Consider the following 23,173-nt stretch of genomic DNA (forward strand, 5'->3'; position numbering starts at 1 on the left):
CTTATTTTCCACTTAATTTTTCTTATATGATTGTTTCAAAAAAGCATATACACACATAGAAATGGTCTTCATTTCAGACTAAAATATACCCTTCAAAACTGTGTCCTTAGACTTATGGAGCTATGTGTTTAGCTTCAGTCCAATGTCATTGGTACCCACATGTATCAAAGCAGCAGGTTTCTCCCCAGCACTGTCTAAAATCTTATCTAGGTGACTTGTAAGGTCCACCACCTTCGCACCAGACATGCAAGTGACCAAGTGATCCTCAGGTCCACCAGCTTTCTGAAAATCTAGATACACTATATCAACCGGCTCACCTTTATCCACATGTTTATTAACACCTTCAAAGAAGTCAAGCAAATTTGTAAGGCAAAATCCCTCGGCTGAACCCATGCTGACTCCGTCTCATTAAATCATGTTTGTCATTTTGCCATTTTGCCATTTTGCCATTTTGCCCGGCACCAAAGTAATTTCCCGGAGCCCTTTTTAAAAATCAGCGTAACATTGGCCACTCTCCAATCTTCAGGTACTACAGATGATTTTAGCGACAAGTTACAGATCACTAACAGCAGGTCAGCACTTTCATGTTTGAGTTCTTTTAGTATCCTGGGATGTATATCTTCCAGTCCTGGCGATTTATCACTTTTTAACTTGTCGATTTGGCTCAGTACATCTTCCAGATTCACCGAGATTTCTTTCAGTTCCTCTGCATCATCACCCTTGAAAACCATTTCCGGTTCAGGTAGATCTCTTACATCTTCTTCCGTAAAGACTGAAGCAAAGAATTCATTCAATCTTTCCGCTATGGCCTTATCCTCCCTGAGCACTCCTTTTGCTCCTTGGTCATCCAAGGGTTCTACAGATTCCCTCATAGGTTTTCTGCTTCTGATGTACCTAAAAAAATTGCTATGAGTTTATGCCTCTTTTGCAAGTTTCTCTTCATATTCTTTCTTAGCTGTCTTTATCAATGCTTTGCATCTAACTTGCCAGTGCTTGTGTTTCTTCTTATTTTCTTCATTCGGATCCTTTATCCATTTTTTAAAGGATGTTTTTTTGGTTCTAATAGCCTCTTTCACGTCACCTTTTAACCACGACGGCTCTCGTTTCCTCTTCTTTCCTCCGTTACTGATATATATACCAATTTTTTGAAGGACCACAATTTTGACTGCTAGTACAATCACTAATCTTAGGAATGCTGGATTATTGCAACATCTTGTACCTACCACTGTGGGTGGGATTAGCACTTGGACATTTGCAGCAATAATCAAACGTTTTATAAAACATCCAGAGCACAATTTGGATGTTTTGGGCTAGACCTGTTTTTACAATGAATAAGGGCCAAAAGGTAACTCCTACTGACCAGATGACCACTGGAGGGTTGAAAATATGGCCCTCACATACTCCCCTAGTGGTCATTGACCCCCCTCCCACCCCCAAAATATCTGCACAAAACAGTATTTATTTATTTAAAAAATGTTTATACCGCCATCTGACAGCTGCAGATACTATGGTCAGGCCTAGTAGAGTTGCAAGCAGGCCTCTGGAGTAGACTGGTAGGCAATGCAGTGGACTACAGAGAAGGAGACCTAGGCCTATATGCCTCCTTAACTAGTACATTTATGGTGGAAAGTGTGAGCCCACCAAAACCCATTGTACTGCCATATAGTTGATACCTGCAGCCATTAGAGCTATTGGGGTTGGTAGACAGGTGGGTACGATAGGTTTTGGGAGAGTTTTGGAAGGCTCACCATATAATGCACAGGGGTTATAGTGAGATGTGTACCTGGCACCCTTTATGTGAGATTTACAGCAGTACACCCTAGGGTTTCCCATTGCTCTGCTGGCATGACTTTGTGGCCAGTCCATTAAATGCTGGCCCCCCTCCTACCTGCAAATGGCTTGTTTTGGATGTGTTTTTATTTTCTTTTTTTTATAATGGCAAAAAATATTTAGACATCTAGTTGGGCCATTTTTGGAAAAAAAAAAAAAGTTAGATGTCTTATGGGTTTGAAAATGGCCATTTCTTCCATCCGGTATTTGGACTTATTGTAGGAAACATCCAAAGTCAGACTTAGAAATTCTATCGAAAATGTCCCTCTATTTGTAGTTCTTATCAGATGTTTAAGAAAAGTCTTAAGACATTCTTATTCAGGGATGCTTTTGGAACTTGATTGTGGCATGGTAGTAGCAAGAGTTGGCAAGATGGAACAGAGGCTTGGGAACACATGGTAAAAGTTTTGCTTTTCTTCCCTTTATACTACACATGGTTTGCATTTCCTTTTCAATTTTTATTTTGTTTTAATACGAGTATGATGACTTTGTAAACTGCTGTTCCAGTATTGCCAAATGGTGGTATATGATGTTTTAAACTGCAAACTGTATGGAGAAGGAGAAAGACAGAGTACTAAGATAATGAGGGAGGGAAGGAGGAAGGGAGAGAAATCTGGGCTTTGGAGAAGACTGGCATGGTAGGGGAAGGAGAAAATGCTAACCTCAAGCCTAGGGAAGGAATGATGGAAAATGTGCTCTCAACTTGATGATTCATGTGAATCTGAGTGGGGCCCCATAAGAGAAACTTTCTCTGGTGTTTTGGTGAAAATCTTTGCTGTTTGATATTCAGGCAGTCCCCGGGTTACAGCGCCCAACTTTAGTAAGACTCATACTTAAGAACACGGTTTGGCTTCATTTGATTTTACTGAGCAGTATTTCCAGTGGCCTAGAGTCCTACACTTCTCCTGTACCAGATTCAGGAATGATGCCTGGCCACATTAAGAACAGTGTGTGGTTGTGCATGATGTTCCTTAGAGGGAACACTGGTAGGGAAAGTTGGTCCTTTTGTCAGCAGAGGTAAGCAGCAAGAATCTTAAAATCTACAAGTTCTGAGTTACATACAAATCTGACTTACGAACAGTTTTACAAACATAACTCGTTCTTAACCCTTGGACTGCCTGTATTTGCTTCCTAACTTGTCTGTGGTCTTTTTAAGGGGGAGGGGGGATAACCATAATAAATATGTATAAGGTGTATTCATGCAAATGAATATGCAAATATAGGTATGTCACCCAATTTGACTACCTCAGTCTTTGCCCCCCTCTCCCTGAAATGAAACAGTCAAATTAAGCCCTTGTGTTTCAGTAAGCAAGTTAAATCTTTGAGGATTTGGTACTATGAGTCACAAGTTTCAAACCTAAGATAATTCATCCATTTATAGGATCTGTTTCAGGATCACCTCCTGCAGAAGAAACAGTGAGAGAGAACACCAGATTGGAAAGATCTAGATTAATAAGTAGAGTGGCCTTTCTCTGTTTTGTCTACTCTAGGCTCAACTCCTTCCCCCACCAACACTTTCCTGAAGGTTGCTTGGAGGGGAGAAGCTGAAGCAGGACATTCCCTGCTGCTGTCTTTTACGGCCTCTTTTACAAAGCCGCGCTAGCGGCCCCGAAGCCCATAGAGAATTAAAGGGCTTCGGGGCTGTTTCCACTTGGCAGCCTCTAGTGCGGCTTTGTAAAAGAGGCCGTTAGTCTAAAAAGAAATGGTAAAATTTCATTCTGAGCTACCCTTTCAGAGATTAAGCCCTGAACCCTCATGGCCCTACTGTATTTATATTTTACAAATCTTTTTTTTTTAAGCTTTATTTATGTCATCTTGAAACAAGACACAATTAACAACAAGCAGTGCTAATACACTGCATCCAATACAGAAACAACAATAGTCAAAACAACAACGCAAACAATTCTCTGCCCAAGTCCAACAAAGGCCTTTGTACTCCAGTGCTTGAAAAACATGAGAAAAAGGAAATGTATGCTGCATAGAAAAACCATTAACTGTATATGTAACAGTCTGTATAGAGAAGCATTTAATTACTTTGATTTGTGTATAGGTTGCTTCTGAAAACCATGGCAAGGACCTAGTGGAAAGTGCTCCTAAGGAATCATACTTTGTGGATTTCCTACGTGATGCTCCAGAGGCTACTGGAGATGAACCAGAGGATGCTGAACTGGAAAACCCTAAAATTTATGAGGCCATCCCATCCTTCAAGCATTTATCTGAGAGGTTGGACATGTACATGCAACAATATAATGAAGCTGTCAGAGGATCAAGGATGGATCTTGTGTTTTTTAAGGTATTTCAGCATGTGTGAAAAACAAAACATAGAAACATGATGGCAGATCATCTAGTCTGCCCATCCGCTGTAACCATTATCTCTTCCTCTCTCTAAGAGATCCCATGTGCCTATCACACACTTTCTTGAATTCAGAGTCAGTCTCTGTCTCCATCACTTCTTCTGGGAAACTGTTCCATGCATTTACCATCCTTTCTGTAAAAAAGTATTTCCTTAGATTACTCTGGACCCTATCACCTCTTAACTTCATCCTATGCCCTCTTATTCTAGAGATTCCTTTCAGATGAAAGAGATTTGACTCATGCGCATTTATCCACATAGAGGCATTTAAATACCTATCATATCTCCCCTCTCCCGCCTTTCCTCTAAAGTATACTTATTGCGATCTTTAAGTCTTTCTCCATACGCCTTATGACAAAGACCATGCACCATTTTAGTAGCCTTCCTTTGCACCAACTCCATCCTTTTTATATGTTTTTGTAGGTGCGGCCTCCAGAATTGTACACAATATTCTAAATGAAGTCTCACCAGAGTCTTATACAAGGGCATCAATACCTCCTTTTTCCTAATAGCCATACCTCTCCCTATGCACCCTAGCATCCTTCTAGCTTTCCCCGCCACCTTAAGATCATCACATACAATCACACCCAAGTCCCGCTCTTCTGTCATGCACATAAGTTCTTCATCTCCTAAACTACCGTTCCTTCAGGTTTTTGCAGTCCAAATGCATGACCTTGCATTTCTTAGCATTAAGTTTTAGCTGCCAAATGTCAGACCATTCTTCAAGCTTTGCTAGGTCTTTCTTCATGTTATTCACACCATCCGGGATGTCTACTCTATTGCAGATTTTGGTATCATCCGCAAAGAGGCAAATCTGACTTCTCCCAAGTGCCACCCCTTATACCACCCTGACCAGCCCATTTTTGTATTGGTGGTGAGATGCGATATCCAGCAGCACTGCCTGATTTGATGCCACTGAATAATGGGGGGGGGGGGGGGGTGGCTAAGTGGCCACAGAGTGATTTAAGTGGGCAGGAGCTTCTCCTACCCACTTGAATTGTTTTGAATATCGGCTGTACTCTGTCTTCCTTAATTATATCTTTACTCCTTATAGTCTGTCTGTTATTACTACTACTAGCCTACTTAGCTATGCAGGACAAGTCAAGCTGATTAATTCTTCCCAATCATAAAGTATTTAGTGCATGTGCTCTCTGGGATATGAGGGTAGGAGTTCCATAGAGGCAGGAAACTAGGTGGTGCACAGATTCCATATATAGATCTGCACCCTCCTTGGAAGTACTAGAACTAGAAAAATGCACTATCCAGAATTAGTTTAATTAATCAAGGCAAGAAAATATTATGATACTTTTATTACATTACATTATATTACATTAATGATTTCTATTCCGCCATTACCTTGCAGTTCAAGACGGATTACATAGGAAGTTATCTGGACATTTCCAGAGGAAGTGTAGAGTAGAGCAGGTTGCTTCCGGGTATTGAGATGATTCCTGTGGTGATTAGTTTGTTTTCAAGTATTTCTTGAATAGCAAGGTTTTTATTTCTTTTCTGAAAGTTTTGTAGTCTGGGATTTTGATCAATAAATTGGAGAGTTGGTGGTCTAGTTTTGCTGCCTGTGTGGCTAGAAGGCCATCGTACAGTTTTTTTCCGTTTGATGTCTCTGATTGGAGGGTATTTGAATGGTGTTTGGGTTCTCCTGTGTCTGGTTGTGGTAGTTTGGATTAGGCGGTTGTTCAAGTAGGCTGGGCTGTCTCCATTTATGGTTTTAAATAGTAGACAGTAGAATTTGAATAGTATTCTTGCTTGTATTGGGAGCCAGTGTGAGTCGAGGTATGCTACGGTAATGTGGTCGTGTTTCCTCAGTGAATAGATAAGTCTCAGTGCTGTGTTTTGTACTGTTTGTAGTTGCTTTATCATGGTTGCGGGACAGGGGAGATAGAGGATGTTACAGTAGTCTAGAAGACCTAGGACTAGGGACTGGACAATGAGCTGGAATTATTTTCTGTCGAAGAATTTCCGAACTTGCTTTAGGTTTCTCATGACCATGAATGATTTCTGTATTGTTTTGTTGATTTGTGGTTACATTGTACAGCATCTGTCTATCATCATTCCCAGAAGTTTTAGAGTGGGTTGAATGGGGTAAGTGATTGAGTTTATAACTAGGCTTGTTATGGTTGGGGTTTTATGATTTTCGAGGAGTATGAATTTTGTTTTGTCTGAGTTCAGCATCAATTTGTGATCTTTCATCCATGTTGCTACTGTTTCTATTGTTATGTGTAGTGTGTCTGTCATTGTGGGTGTTGGTTGATCAAAAGGAAGGAGACTATACTGTTTCTCTGGAATTATCTAAGGTTCTATGATCTATGATTATGATCCTGCGCAATATGTTAGTTGTTTTTTTTTAAGTTGGACTATTGAATGTTGTCTTTTTCAGCATCTTGCTATCCCATTTGAAGTGCTTACAGATTTTAAACATGTCCCTGCGGACTTTTACTTAATGCTTGAAAGTCTGATCACATTACTTCCCTTTTGACCCAACTTCATTGGTTTCCTGTGTTATCTCATATACAATTTAAGATTCTTCTGCTAACATTTAGGACCCTACGGGAAAGCTCTCATGATTATCTGACTTCGCTAGCCATCCTACATGTTCCTGTCTGCCCCTACATTCGCTTAATGACCATCATCTAGTGTTGAATCCACCAGCCCTCGATCACTTGGAATTTACAAGACATTTTGCATTCTTTTTTATCGCTCCTGCATGTTGGAAAAATTTTCCTTTATATTTAAGATCTGAGTTAACTGTTCATGCTTTAAATCTAACCTTAAGGCTCATCTGTACTGTCTAGCCTTTGGATAAGAGGGAATGGGATCTGTAGGATGATGTTCTCTTGTCCCTTATCTCATATTTCAAGTTTCAAGTTTTCAAGTTTTATTATTTTTTAATATACCGACCATCGACAAGTATCGAGCCGGTTTATTTCACTTATCTTGCTTCCTTGCTTTGTATGTTTGCAATACTGTCCTATTTAAATTATAATTTCTTTTTATATTAATTGTTTTTGTTCTGCTATGTTAACCGCTCTGATCTGTGCACCAGGGAGGGCGATATACCATGTATAAATAAACTAAACTAACAAATGTTAAAAGAGAGTATTTACTCGATTATAATTTTTCTGACATGGGACAAGTGTAGCATTCAGCACAGGACTGGCACCACTGTCTGAAGTATTGGAAGGTAGAAGTGTGTGCTGAGAATTAAAAATTCTTCAAAGGAGCAAATATATTTGCTTAAGTAGTTCTTTTTCCTTTGCTTTCAGGATGCAATGATTCATCTGGTAAAGATCTCCCGGATCATTCGGACTCCACAAGGAAATGCATTGCTAGTTGGTGTTGGTGGTTCTGGAAAACAAAGTTTAACCAGATTAGCCTCGTATATAGCTGGATATCAGAGCTTTCAGATTACGTTAACAAGGTACATGTGTAATCTTTGGTGTCTTCTGCAAATCATGTGCTGGAGATATTACTTTTTATATCTGCACTCACAAACCTTTGCACATATCTTACATCAACAATCGGAAGACCACATTTCTGGGAGCAACATAATCCGTTTTCCAAAGCATTTTCAAACTTGCTTTGACTTTTAAGAATAGAATATAAGTGATTTAAAATTCACGTCATAGGAGACCAGAGGCCAAGTCCTCAGATGATGATATATGTTAGCAAAATACTGTATATGCTTGTTGAGAACTTAGGTGTGCTTGGATTTAGAATCTGCAGTTACTTTAAAAAATGTGGATAGAAACATAGAAACATGATGGCACATAAAGGCCAAATTACCCATCTAGTCTGCCCATCCACAGTAACCATTATCTCTTTCTCTCTCTGAGAGATCCCATGTGCCTATCCCAGGCCCTCTTGAATTCAGACACAGTCTCTGTCTCCACCACCTCTTCCAGGAGACTGTTCCACACATCTACCACCCTTTCTGTAAAAAGTATTTCTTTAGATTACTCCTGAGCCTATCATCTCTTAACTTCATCCTATGCCCTTTCATTCCAGAGTTTCCTTTCAAATGAAAGAGACTCGACTCGTGCGCATTTAAATCACGTAGATACGTCTCTATCATATCTTCCCAATCCTACCTTTCATCCAAGGTATACAGATTGAGATCTTTAAGTCTGTCCCCATATGCATTATGACAAAGACCATGCACCATTTTAGCAGCCTGCCTCTGGACATACTCCATCTTTTTTATATCTTTTTGAAGGTGCAACCTCCAGAATTGTACACAATATTCTAAAAGAGGTTTCACCAATGTCTTATACAGGGGCATCAATACCTCCTTTTACCTATTGGTCATACCTTTCCCTATGCACCCTAGCATCCTTCTAGCTTTCGCTGTCACCTTTTCAACCTGTTTGGCCACCTTAAGATCATCACATACAATCACACCCAAGTCCTGCTCTTCTGTCGTGCACATAAATTCTTCACCCCCTAAACTGTATATCTATATGTCCTCCCTGAAACTCCTCCAATTATCCCCCCTTGAAACAATCTACACATACGCTGATGACATCCTTGTCCTCCTTGAGACAGACCAGAACCTCACCAACCTCCACGAGAACATTACAGCTTGCAAAATGAGACTCCATTCCTGATCCTTCTTGGTACAGATGAAATTGAATGAATCAAATCAAAATTACTCTGGCTCGGCCCAAAATTAGAACACCTGCCCATCCTCTTCGCACTACCCTCAGGCGCTGCACTGCAGCTTTAGTTCTCAAGCAAGGTCCTTGGCATCATTATCGATTCTTCTCTTTCCCTCAATGACCGCCTCAATTCCTTGGCTAAATCATGCTTTTTCAGCTTCCACATGCTAAGGAAAGTAAGATCTTATTTTCGCCAACAACATTTCGCCGTCCTTGTGCAATCCTCATCCTCTCCAAACTAGACTACTGCATTGCCATCTACTTAAGCCTATCAAAAAAAATCTTCAAAGACTCCAGCTAATCAAGAATACTGCAGCTAAGTTGATCTTTGCAAAACGCAAGTCTAACCATGTCTCCCCACTCCTAGCCAAACTTCACTGGCTCCCAGTGATTTCCAGAATCCATTTCAAATGCTCCTGCCTGGCTTTTAAGATCATTCACGGCATCCTTCCTCCCTTAATCCCACTATCTTATAACTCCTCGAGTCCTGACTCTACCAGAAAGGCCCAAAGGTATAAACTATCCTTTCCCTCTCTACACGGTATTCGCTATGCAGGCAAACTGGGAAAATCCCTTCTCTTCAGAATCACAAGTCTTTGGAACGACCTTACTACCCCGCTGCGGAACCTGGGCTCCCTCCAATTATTCCGCAAGCAACTGAAAACCTGGCTTTTCACTAAAATGTAATTCTATCCCCCCTTATTCTTCTCTTCTATATATAAGTTCATGTAAACCTTTTTTTTTCTTCTCTTCCTATATTTTAAGTTCTTGTAAACCGTGCCGAGCTCCACATCCGTGGAGATGATGCGGTATATAAACTTAAGGTTTAGTTTAGTACCATTCCTTTGGGTTTTTGCAGCCCAAATGCATGACCTTTCATTTCTAAGCATTAAATTCTAGCTGCCAAATTTCAGACTATTCTTCAAGCTTCACTAGGTCTTTCTTCATGTTATTCACACCATCCGGGATGTCCACTCTATTGCAGATTTTGGTATCATCTGCAAAGAGGCAAATCTCACCTGACAGCCCTTCATCAGTATCACTTATAAAAATATTAAAAAGAACAGGCCCAAGAACAGAACCTTGAAGCACATCACTGGTAACATCCCTTTCCTCAGAGCGATCTCCATTGATCACTACTCTCTGTCGCCTTCCACTCAACCAGTTCTTGACCCAGCCCGTCACTTTGGGACCCATCCCGAGGGCACTCCGTTTATTTATTAGATGTTTGTGTGGAACACTGTCAAATGCTTTGCTAAAATCTAAATACACCACCTCTAGCAAACTCCCTCTATCCAATTCTCTGGTCACTCAGTCAAAGAAATTGATCAGATTCATCTGACAAGCAGGGCAGGATTAATTCGTCGAGGGCCCCTAGGCACACAGGTACACTGGGCCCCCTGCTCCGCCCCACTCCACCATGCACCCAGGCAGAAACAGGAAGCTGCGTCAGAGGGAAGCTTTGGGCTAGCAGCACCACTTGCACAATTACAGTGCCCGTTGCCTTTCTTACCCACGTTACTTGCTTGTCTTACTTTCCGTCGATGGGGGTGGCCGCATTGCCGATCGGGGTGGGGCCCGCGTTGCCAATTGGGGGGGGCCCGCGTTGACAATCGATGCTGGAAGGGTCTGTCGCCATTTGGAAAAAAACAATGTTGATGCCCTCCTTCATCGGGCCCCCCTGACCATTTCGGACCCTAGGCACGTGCCTACTTGGCCTATTGGTTAATCCTGCCCTGCTGACAAGACCTACCTCTAGTGCAGAGCTGCCCAAGTCTGGTCCTCGAGATCTACTGGCAGGTCAGGTTTTCAGGATATCCACAATGAACATGCATGAGAGAGATTTGCATACCAAGAAGGCAGTGCTGGCAAATCTCTCTCATGCATATTCATTGTGGATATCTTGAAAACCTGACCTGCCAGTAGATTTCAAGGACTGGACTTTGACAGCCCTGCTCTAGTGAATCCATGTTGCCTCTGGTCCTGTAATCCACAGGATTCCAATAACTTCACCATTCTCTGTTTTAAAAGTGTTTCCATTAATTTGCTTACCACAGAAGTCAGACTTACTGGCCTGTATCTTTTCTATTTTTATATTTAACAGAGTATAGAAGAAAAGTATTTCTATTTCTCTTTTACCCATGTTTTCATTGCTTGTAGAGTTTGACTTTCTTAAGGGTCACCATTTCAGTTTTTGTCTGCATGGCTTTTTTGTGGTTCTCCTTTTGTATCAAGTAAGGGGTTGTCCATGTTCTGCATGTGTGATTGAGGTGTAATTTCTGTACAGGAATTTTTAACAATCTGGCTTGTTCCAGTTTTCCAGTAGTGTAATATTTATAGCACTGTCTTTTTCATAGGTGTTAGGGCTGTTATGGTGTGATATGTTTCCTATATAGGTTTTGAGTGTCTTTTGCGAGGCCTTGTGTTATTTTGCGAATGTCTGGCCCCTTTTGAAAGTGGGTTCTGGGGCAACGGCCACCAAATTGTCATCCACACTAAAAATGCTCAGGACCAGTGGTCTCCAAATCCTGCAGAGTCGTCAAACAAATAAGAATCTCTTATACAAAGTGGACAACAGTAGAAGAAGGTTCTAGAGGTGATATTCACAGTTTGAAGATGCTTGGTATGGTGTGTTGTAAGGGGTATAGCTCCATTGCTGGGGAATATTCTGTTGTGATACAAAATTGGAGATGCAGGATTTATATTGAGATTCTTTCCCATTCTAGAGAGAGCCCAGACCACTTCCAAAAAGAATTTATTGAATGATGTTATAATTGTGTTTTTACTGGGTAGCTAAAACTGGCTGGGGAGGGAAGGGTTTCTTTATGTATAGAAGGCCATGGTGTCTTATTTCTAATTTAAAAGTGGGGGGAAAAGGGGTATGATGTACAGAAATGTAATTTTGGCTTGATCCCCCCCCCCCTCCCATACCTTGCTTGCTCCCCTGTTCCACCTCAATTATTTCTGTCTAGAGACACCACTGTTTCAGAACTAAGTCACATAGACTTAGGGCCTCTTCTATTAAACTGCGCTAGCAGTTTCTAGCGCAGGGGGCCGCACTGAATGGCCCACGCTGCTCCTAATGCTCTTAAAGTTCCTATGAGTGCAGTTTAATAGAAGAGAGGGTTAGCTGTACTGTGTAAGGGAGGAGGGGAGGAAGAGATTCTCCACTTTAGGGCCCTTGATATACAAGGAGAAACTTCAGACATGGTTGCAATGTACCAGCATACCAATGGTTAAGTTTCTTCAAAGATAAAAAGAGTTCAATATTAAGAATTTCAGTTCTGGTCTGTGGCTTCACAGCATACAAGTACACAAGCTGAAAGTGAAGTTGCTTACCTGTAGCAGGTATTCTTCATGGACAACAGGATAGTGCAAACACACTGGTTATGTTTTTCCACAGGCTGCCGATTTGGAAGTGCCCTCTCAAGTTCGTCATCATTTTGCTTAACCAATCAGGTGCCGAGGTCTCCTTCCTGCGCTGGGCATGCGCTTCATCTCCTTTATCTCATAGCTGTAGATATTGAATGGAATGTTCCAAGATACAGATTAAAGAATTGTCTTCTGTGTGTGTGTGTGTGTGGGGGGGGGTTAATTAGGGGAAGGAGGGAGGGAGGATGGGTCCTGTTATCCATAGAGAACACCTGCTACAGGTAAGCAACTTCACTTTTTCTGTGGACACAGTCCAGTGCAGACACACTGGTGACTCCCTAGCTGAGGACTGTGATTGAAATCCGGCGATTAGTTTAGGAGGTGGTAGCAAAGTCAAGGAAACAAGGCTTGCAAGACTCATTGTCCAAATCCACTGTCAGTCGTGGATGCAGTATCTAAATAATAATGCTTAGTGAAAGTGTGCAATGAAGACCATATGTAGTTGCTTTGCAAATGTCTGAATAGGAAACTTTTAAGATGGGCTTTTGTAGTTGAGATTGTTCTTAAGGTATGGGCTCCTATTCTTCTTGGAGGGAGGAGATTTGCTTGCTTATCACAAAAGGATATGCAATCTGCAAGGCTTAGAACAATTGTAGGGGAGGAAAAGCTGTAATGACTTTCTGCGAATGTTGGTGCATTGTAAATAGAATAAAAGTTCACTTCTGCAATCCAGAGCATGAAGAGTGGCTTCTGTTGATTGAGAATGAAGTTTTGGGAAAATAAATTGGTAGAATGATCTCTTGGTTAAGATGGAATGGAGTAACAACTTTGGTGAGAAATTTAGGATGAGTAGCAAGGACTAGTTTTGTAGGGAAAAATCTAGTATGCCAGTGCTTGATTCTCATTAATTTGTCTTGCTGATGTGATGGTAACTAGGAATAATGTCTTCCATGTGAGGAATTTGAATGATGTTGATTGTAATGGTTCAAATGGAGGTAATAGAAGCTGAGGTAAAACAAGGTTGAGATCCCATGTTGGCGGAGGGGGTTGTCATAGAGGATGTAAATGCATGGTTCCTTTGGGAAATCTAATCTTTTTGTAAGATGAAATAGGTTTATTATCATAGTCTGCATGAAAAGAAGAGATAGCTCCTAGGTGAACTCTAATCAAATTTTTTTTTTATCCCGAATTGGAAAAATGCCACAGGTATTGTAGAATGTTTGGAATTGAACATTGGAATGGATCAAGTTAATGGGCTAAACACTGGAGAAAGCCATTTCCATTTCAAAGAATATTGTATTTTTTGATTAAACGCTTAATCCAAATTCTAAGCGATTTACAAATTGCTAAAATTACAAATTTGAGGGAAAAATACATTAAAAGACAGACAATACATTAAAAACAAGATACGTGAGGAAAAAATATGGGGAAGAGTTACAATATGTTTAAAGAGTAAGGAACAAATAAGGGAAACACAAAAGGGGAAAGGGAAAGAATTAAAGCTTCAATGAAGCTTATGAGTAAATAATATACTGTGATAAAAAATTAGATGGTTAATTAGCAAAAACATCGTTAAAGAGAAAACTCTTCAGTTTACCTTTGAATTTTTCTATATTGGATTCTTCCCTTAAATAGATAGGGAGAGAATTCCAAAGTTGGGGAGCTGATACAGAGAAAATTACCTGCCGACGGGTGCTTATGACTTTTGGGTGGACAGTTTATTTGCTGCTTTAGGAACATCTTGAATTACTGGTGGTGAATCTGATATACTGACCCTTGGGTCGCCAAGCTAGGGCTAGGGGCAAGGATGGGGCGAGGTGTGGGCATAATGGGGTTGGGATGGATAGAAGTGGGCGGGCCTGGGGAGGGGCATGGATCTATGGATCCGGATTTTCCATATGTAAAATCTGGTAACCTTAGATCAAACCTCCCTATTTCCCTCCATGCAGCATCATTCTCTTTCTCCCTTCCATTATCATGTGCAACATTTCTTTCTCTCCCCATGCACCATCTCTCCCTGTCCTCCATCCTATGTCCAACATTTCTCCCTCACTCATATCAATGCGTCTCCCTCCCCTCCACCATATGCAGGATTTCTCCCTCCGTGTGTATAGCTTTTCATCCATCCCCCTGTGCATCAGCTTTCCCTCCATCCTCTAGCCCTCTGTGAGACACTTCTCCACTGCCCCCCATGAGATCTGACACAGGCACCCCAAAGCAGTACCAGTGGTGGCTGACGTGAAGGGGTAGCGCTCAGAACAGGCTGCTTCTCGCCTGATATGTCAGGGCTTCCTTCTGCCGCATCACCAGTGACATCAATGATGCCGCAGAGGAAGGCCGTGGCAGAGCCGGCCAGGAGTAGCCTGTGCCAAGCGCTGCCTCTTCCCGCCCACCACTGCTGCTTTGGCAGGTCTATGTCAGATCTCATGTAGAAGAGGGGGAGGGGAGTTAGGCGGTACCTCACTGGGGGATAGGAAGGAGGGAAAGCTTCAACTTTTCTCTGCCCCACACTGATACTGCACATGCCGAACATAGGCCTGCTCAGGGGTTCCCCCCGCCGGACACAGGCATGTTCAGTCATTCTCCCTGCTAAAGTTCCTCCCTCTGATGGAACCCTGTGCTTTGCGAAATAGGGAGTTTCAAGTTACACTAGAAAGAAGGGCTCTTGCAGAGAGACAGGTCCAAGTGGGTCTGTGCAGAATAGATCAGTGGCAAGGAGGCTTGTGCCACTGATGATGAATCGTTGAGTTTGTTTTTTTCCTAAAAATGAATCGATTCGAATTGATTAACCCAAAATGAATTGGTGAATCGATTTGAATCGGACAGCTCTACTGCCCACCAATGCAAAACTTCAGATTGTAAAAGCTGTTTCTGACTGACCTAGAGTTTAGCTCCCCCCCTTCCCCCAACAAAAAGGTATTCTACTGCCACTCTTGAAAGGTAATTTCACATCCAAATTATATTTTGTCACTAATTCAGGGATCAGAGATTCAGTTCAGCATGTGTGTCATTAGTTCATGTTGATGGATAGGTAGTGCTACAATGATTGCTAATTTCTCCACAAGTGAGTGTGGGCCAAGATTGTATGCACATCTTATAAACGGGTCAATGCCCTACCTGCATGGTGTAAGCATGTATCTAGGGCCAGACTCGCTAAATGGTGCTGAAAGTTAGGTACCAGAAAGATCCATGCTGAAATTGCATTCTATAAAGGGTGCCAGTTCCCTTGACCAGCTATTAACAAGAGTTAAATTGTCAGCTGAAAACTCAAGAACCTCCTTCAAGTACTTATGGACTATACTAGTTGATATCATCAGTAAAGATCTTGGAAAATTGATGAATCTTAGATTATTATTCCTAGATGTTCCATTTTTCATGACCGTGTTCCTCTGTCTCAAACCTGATCGTCAGCTATTAGATCTCATCCAGACATTCCTCAACAGCCTGAGACTGACCCAGTGCTTGGTCCTCAACAGTTATAGATAATTTAGCCATGTTCTCATTAACCTTGTCCACAAAAAAATGGAAAGAAGAATCCAGTGCTTTGATGGTGCTCTACACTGACTTCAAGGTCACAACTACCAGTCTTTTTTACAGCCAAGATTTTCTATGGAGCACAAACCAGTCCTTTCTGTCCAGCAACTACATATCTTCTATGAAACAGATGGTAGCATGGAATCCTTATGGATAGAAATTCCATGTGTGAAGGGAAAGAATATACTGGTGGGGGCTATACTATTGTCCGCTGAGACAGAACAAAAAGACAGATAAAAAAAACTCTGCAGAAATTAGAAAAACTAGCAAATTGGGTAACAGTATAATAATGGGTGATTTCAACATTCTCTGACGCAGCTGAAGAGATTGGCGAAACTAGGATCTTTGTCAGTCAATGGGCAATCGCTTGAAGCAGTGAACTGGTGTGTGAAGTCCACAGGATGCTTCTGCAAATAAGTGAATTGGATGATTTTTTGCTGCATTAAGAAGTTTTCTACAGAGAAGTTGTTTGATCCCCTGCTGTGGCTGATTCAATTGTTTGTTTCATCTGCATGAAGAGAGTTTAAAGCAATTGAAATTAATGCGATGGAGGTTTTTTTTTATGCCTTTGATTGCATTGAGAGCAGCATGAACTGATGAAGTATAGCTGTTACTTAAGTCTGAGGCTTTTTTCTCCTTCATATATTTATGGAATATAGTGTTTAACTAGCTGGGAGTTATCATGCAGTGGACCACAATTTAAAGACTGTGACTGGCAAGGCTGTTATAGGGGAAAATACCCTCCAGGGATTCAAGACAAAGTTAAACAAGTTCCTGCTGAACCAGAACATACGCAGGTAAGGCTAGTCTCAGTTAGGGCACTGGTCTTTGACCTAAGGGCCGCCGCGTGAGCAGACTGCTGGGTACGATGGACCACTGGTCTGACCCAGCAGTGGCAATACTTATGTTCTTACCCCAATACTGATTGGATAAATGTTACTTCAGAGAGAGCTAGGGAGGTAAAATTCCTAGATGTACACTTCCCCCTCCCCATTCGCGGTTTCAATAATCGCGAACTCACATATTCATGATTTTTTGGGGAGGGGGAAAAAGAAAAAAAAAACATCCTTAAGTCTTCCCCCTGACATCCCGGCCTTACCTAGTGGTCTAGCGGGCTTTCGGGGCAGGAGCGATCTTCCTATGCTCCTGCCCCGTGCAGATCGCCATTAGGAAATGGCTGCTGTGAGTTCCCGTAGTCTCTCGAGACTACGACGGGAACTCCCTACAGCTCCTGCCCCGAAAGCCCGCTAGATCACCAGGTAAGGCCGGGAAGGTGGGAGGGAGGCGGGGTTGGGTCAGAGCCGGATATTCGCAGTTTTTCGCCATTCGCGGTCCGGCTCTGCCCCTATCCCTCGCGAATCCGGAGGGAGAAGTGTAATAAAAGACTGCTTCTTGGAGTAACTGGTTTAGGAATCAACAAGAGGGGGAGCTATTTTAGATCTAGTCCTTAATGGAATTCACAGTATATAGCACGAGAGATCATGGTATTGGATCCACTGGGAAACAGTGATCATAACATGATCAAATTTGAGCAACTATTTGGAGTGAAGTCACAAAGAAAATCAACTGTAGCAGCATTTAATTTTCAAATGGGTGACTATGATAAAATGAGGAAAATGGTTCAAAAGAAGCTAAAAGAATCAGCCACAAAGGTTAGGACCTTATATCAGGCAAGGACATTATTTAAAAAATACCATCTTGGAAGCCTAGACTAGATGTATTCCACATATTAACAAAGGTGGAAAGAAGAGCAAATGACAGCCAGCATGGTTAAAAGCTGAAGTGAAAGAGGCTATTAGAGCCAAGAGAATATTCTTCAAAGAACGGAAAAAGGATCCAAATGAATAAAATAAGAAGCAACATAAGCACTGGCAAGTTAGATGCAAAGCACTAATAAAGAAGGTTAAAAGAGAATATGAAGAGAAATTTGTCACATGGGGAAAAACTCACAGTAACAACTTTTTCAGGTATATCAGAAGCAGAAAGCCTGTGAGGGAATACATTAGATCATCAAGGAGCAAAAAGAGTACTGAAGAGGATAAGGCCATAGTAGTGAGACTGAATGAATTCTTTGCTTTGGTTTTTATGAAAGAAAATTTGGAGCTCTATTTATTTATTCAATTTTCTGTACCGTTCTCCCAGGAGAGTTCAGAATGGTTTTGCGATTGTCGGTACAGGATCGGAAGGATTAGTGAATCTAGGCCTTAGGCCCAGAATGGACTTAGATATATTTTTTGAATATGCCCCTCTACGTGCATTGTGTACAGTATATTGTGCACTTGAATATGTGTCCAATGAAATATGATTTCACATGTTGCTTGTCTTTTCCATTTGATATCTGCAACTACTGTACTAACTCTCTGGAATACGTTGTTGGGACATCTAAGATTATGTTCTGATGGTTTTAATTTTAAGAAACTGTTAAAAAACAAGTTGTTTGTGGATGCATATTTGTAGAGCTAATACAATTTAGGATGCGTATGATCTCTAAGAATTAAGTAGCTTCTGTATTGTTTTTTGAAGTCTACAAGCAGACAGCTTTTTCCATCTATGCTATGACTAGATTGTTTGTAGGGTCTGTTACACAGCGAATTGATTGCTTATATGGACTGAGCGAAGTTTGTCATTTTTATTAAGTTTTTGATCTGTAATTATGTATGTTTATTTTATGGAAACCGCTTAGAGCAGGAGTGTCAAAGTCTCTCCTCGAGGGCCGCAATCCAGTCGGGTGTTCAGGATTTCCCCAATGAATATGCATGAGATCTATTTGCATGCACTGCTTTCATTGTATACTAATAGATCTCATGCATATTCATTGAGAAAATCCTGAAAACCCAACTGGATTGTGGCCCTCGAGGAGGGACTTTGACACCCCTGGCTTAGAATATAGGCAGTATATAAATTTTTAAATAACTGTGTCTTACCCTAACCAAAATGAGTCTGTTCAAAATGTTGGGCTGAATACAAAGAAAAATCCCAGAGTAAGCAGACTGTATGGTCTTTGGCTCACTGCTCCTGCATCATGACAGAAAGCTTATTAATGCAGAAGTAGACTACAGCATTTCCATGTCTTAATAGCTTGAGTTGGTGGAGTCTGTCCTGAATGATGAGGAAGACAGAATGAGTCAGGCAAGTATATGTTTAACACTGACAAGGGATTGACAGGAGCTTCTAATTATTGCATTTGCCAGCAGGTGCTGCTTCAGGGGTGGTGGCACAATTGATCCCTGTTAAACCTTTGCTACTGAGAGTATGGATTTCCTGATCTAACAGCAATTACAGTAATAGTATGAATAGAAATGTGCTTCTTTTTTCAGATTCCTCATTATAATGGGTCAATCCTGTATGTACAAGAAATAGATTAATCCCTTCTTAAACCTGAAGCAAATCTATTTTGTTATATTATGGCTCTTTAATCATTAGGAAAATAAAAGCATATTCTGACAAAAATAATCGTATTGTAGCAGTGGCGTACCTAGCATATGTAAAAACAACACTTTCAATGGGAGACTAGTGTGGTCATAAGATGTTATAGTGGTACAAATTTTTTGCAGAAGCAATGAGAAACCAGTGCCAGCTCTTAATTGCTCAAAAAGAAGGAAAAACCTCAGAAAAGGCCCTCCCACCGCCACAATAGTGGATGTAAGGTGGTTAAGCGATAACCTCATAGGCAAAACCTTCATTCAAAAGTGAGCAATTGAGTAAAAAACTGTGCTTCACATAAATGCTGAATTATAGATAGAGGAAAAAACCACTTATCTTGAGGCTGATCGGCACACCGACGGAGGCCAGCGTTTCACCGACAGGCTACATCAGGGTGTGACCCGACCGATCAGTCTGCAAAACAAAGAAGAAAAACAAAGGAACTTAGCAGTTTCACAATAAGTTTACTTCTTTCTATAACAAAACTAGAACGTACCTTATGAAGAGCGAATACAAACGCTTAAAAAAAGTCCAAAAAATGGCTCCCATGGAGCGGCTCCGGGATTTCGGATTTTAAATCTTCACGGTGGGAAACGTCACCACCGGAAGTGAGTTAAAGAATGATGTGACAGCTGAGAAAAATCTGACAAAAAAGATCGGCAAAAATTGTAAAGATGATTTTCACCAGTGAATGAACTAAAAACAAAAACAAAACAAACACAAAAGAAAAAATATATGTGTGTAAATAAAAATAAAAATGAAACATGCATTTTTTATTTAATTTTAACAAAACCAAATGGTTTCTGCGATTTTTTATATATATAATTTTTGTTTCTTTTTCTTCTTCCTTTTTACTGTGTTCTGATATCCAGAAAAGACCAAGAATAAAATATAAAAACTTAAAAAAGTTTAATTGAGAAAAGGGTGAAAAAAGGATGAAAAAAGGATGTGACTACCTAATAGAAAGCACTCCATTCCAGTCTCTGATTCAGCCCAGAGGGCTCTTCACTGTTGAGTAGGTGAATCCAAAATTGCTCAGCTCGCAATAATTGAATAGGGCGATTGTTCATTCCTTCTACAATATGGTCGATGACAAAACAGCGCAAATCCTCAAAAGTGTGGTTATACTCGAGGCAATGTACCACCAGGGGAGCTTGTAACTTGTTATTATGTAGGCAGCTCTTATGTTCAGTAATACGCCTTCTAAAGGTCCGTGTGGTTTGTCCTACATAGATCTTTAGGCAGGGGCAAAAAATAACATATACTACAAACACGGTAGAGCATGAAGTAAGGTGTTTAAGCCTATAAATTTTTCTTGTACCTGGGTGTACAAAGTTATCGGTAAACTCTACGGTAATAGCACAAGTCAAACACTTGCCACACTTTAAATGTCCTGTTGATTCAGTACTTGGTCCCTTTGTTTGAGATGAGGCTAAACTGATATCAGCAGGACTTAGTAGTTCCTTCAGATTTTTTTGTCTGGTGAATGCTATTCGAAGATGAGTCTCAGTGTGCATGGGATGTGCTGCCATAAGTTCCCAATGTTTCCTCAAGATCTTGGTGATGCCGTTCACACTCGGGGAATATTGCAGAATACATGTGGCTATATTATCTTCTGTTGTTTTGTCTCTGGGAAGAAACAAAAGATCCCTGTTCAAATATTTGGCACGTTTATAAGCTTTTCTGAGGGTATACTCCGGGTAGCCCCTGGTTTTTAACTTGGTGTACAGGTGTTTACTTTGCAATTTATAGTCAGACAGCTCTGAACATAGGCGACGATACCTAAAAAACTGGGATGTAGGAAGGCTGCGTTTCAGTGGTAATGGATGGTTGCTCGAGAAGTCAAGAAAAGTGTTTCTATCGGTGGCTTTTCTAAACACAGTAGTGTTGATTGTATCGTTATTTTTAATAACCATGACATCCAAAAAAGAAATCTGGTGTGAATGGCATGTCATGCTAAATTCAATTTTAGGATGTCTGGAATTAAGCCATGAATGAAAATGATCAAGTTCGTCTCTTGTCCCCGTCCAGATGACAAAAATGTCATCTATGAATCGTAGCCACATCGTTGTCTTGTTAGAAAATGGATTACAAACTATCCAGAGATTTTCAAAATTCTGCATAAACAGATTAACTACAGAGGGAGCCATGGTCGCTCCCATGGCTACCCCAGAGACTTGTTGAAAAAACTTGTCTTGAAATTTAAAGTAGTTCTTTTCCATTGCAAAAGACATCAGTTTGATCACAAAATCAACAGGGATCCGAGGTATTGAAATGCTGTTTAAAAAATCACTGATAATGTCAACAGCTTCTGCCTGAGGAATAATAGTGTATAAGGACTTCACATCAAAAGTCACAAAAAAAGTTATCTCTTTAATATTCTTTACTTCAGACAATTTGGAAAGAAAATGAGAGGAGTCTCTTAAATAGGAAAAACCTTTTGATACAAGAGGACGTAGAAAAGTGTCAACAAAAATAGACAAAGTTTCTAATAGGGAGCCGCGGCTCGACACGATGGGACGTCCAGGAGGATTTCTCAGATCTTTATGGATTTTCTGCAGGACATAGAAGACTGGGATTCTGGGTTCAGAGATGTTCAAATAGTCAAATTCTTTTTTATTTAGAATCCCCTTGTCCAGGGCTTCCAAAGTGAAATCCCTAATTTGAATTGCCAAATAGGGAGTAGGATCTTCATGTAATTCTAGGTAATCTGTGGGTTCTTGTAATAATCTTAATGCCATCGTTTTGTAGTGATCCATGTCAAGCACCACTACCGCCCCTCCTTTGTCTGCTTTGCAAATCCTAATGTCCTTATTGGATTGCAAGATTTTTAAAGTAGTAAACTCGTCCTTAGATAAATTATAAGGTTGATATCTGAAAGTTTTTTTATCGAATTGCCTCCTAACATCTCTTGTGACTAACTCCTTATACAGGGTTAAATGAGGACTGGGTGGAGTGGGAGGAACCCATGTCAATTTTTTGCGAACGATAGAGTCGTCGGAATCTTGAAGAGGGAACTGAGTGAAATATTCTTTCAAATGGAGCTTCCTAAAAAATCTCTCTAGGTCAATTCTCAGTTGAAAGGTTTGAAGGGGTTGAACTGGCACAAAGGTTAAACCTCGTGACAGAATAGAAAGTTCTGTCTGATTCAGGGGATGTGTAGAAAGATTGAACACTACTTGTTCCTGCTGGTTCCTCCCCTGGTCTGTGCCCTGGTTCCAGGGCGTTTTGTGCTCCGCCCTCTTGGTTTTCCCCGTGTCCCTTGATGTCCGGACCCTCCAGGTTGGCCCTGTTCTAAAAAATCTTCATCAGAGTTAGAAAGAGATCCGCCCTCTGAAGGATCCGAAGACTCAAATTCTTTAGATTTCTGCTTAGATGGATTAGTAAGCCAAGGGTATACTTTCTTTTTGGTGTAATCATCCTCATCTCTTTTGAATTTTTTTATTTTATTTTTTTGCAAATTAGTTTTGAAAGATTCGATCTTACGTTGTGTCTCAGCTAGGTCCTTTTCAAAAGTTTCAGGAACCAAGCTACTCTTCAGTTCACCCAGTTTGGTATCTAAATCAAACTGAATGGACTCAGTAGTGACCCTAGTTTTCTCTATTATGAGGACCATTAGATCTAAAGAGCATTTGTTAAGGATACCAGCCCATTGTGAAAGAAAAACAGGGTCATCTGTAAAAAGTGTTTCTTCCCAGAGACAAAACAACAGAAGATAATATAGCCACATGTATTCTGCAATATTCCCCGAGTGTGAACGGCATCACCAAGATCTTGAGGAAACATTGGGAACTTATGGCAGCACATCCCATGCACACTGAGACTCATCTTCGAATAGCATTCACCAGACAAAAAAATCTGAAGGAACTACTAAGTCCTGCTGATATCAGTTTAGCCTTATCTCAAACAAGGGGACCAAGTACTGAATCAACAGGACATTTAAAGTGTGGCAAGTGTTTGACTTGTGCTTGACCGTAGAGTTTACCGA

At 40.8% G+C, this 23,173-nt stretch overlaps 1 protein-coding gene across 1 annotated transcript in view; it reads left to right on the forward strand.

The window, feature by feature from the left end:
* The window catches only part of LOC117353985 (dynein heavy chain 5, axonemal-like), a 629,516-nt gene that overhangs the window by 348,649 nt on the left and 257,694 nt on the right, over positions 1–23,173 (forward strand). The window contains exons 55-56 of the mRNA XM_033930650.1: positions 3,881–4,123; positions 7,465–7,619. Coding sequence (XP_033786541.1) covers positions 3,881–4,123; positions 7,465–7,619 — 398 coding nt within the window. The remainder of the gene's footprint in view (positions 1–3,880; positions 4,124–7,464; positions 7,620–23,173) is intronic.

Source organism: Geotrypetes seraphini, chromosome 2, assembly GCF_902459505.1.
Source record: "Geotrypetes seraphini chromosome 2, aGeoSer1.1, whole genome shotgun sequence".
Classification (NCBI taxonomy): Eukaryota; Metazoa; Chordata; class Amphibia; order Gymnophiona; family Dermophiidae; genus Geotrypetes; species Geotrypetes seraphini.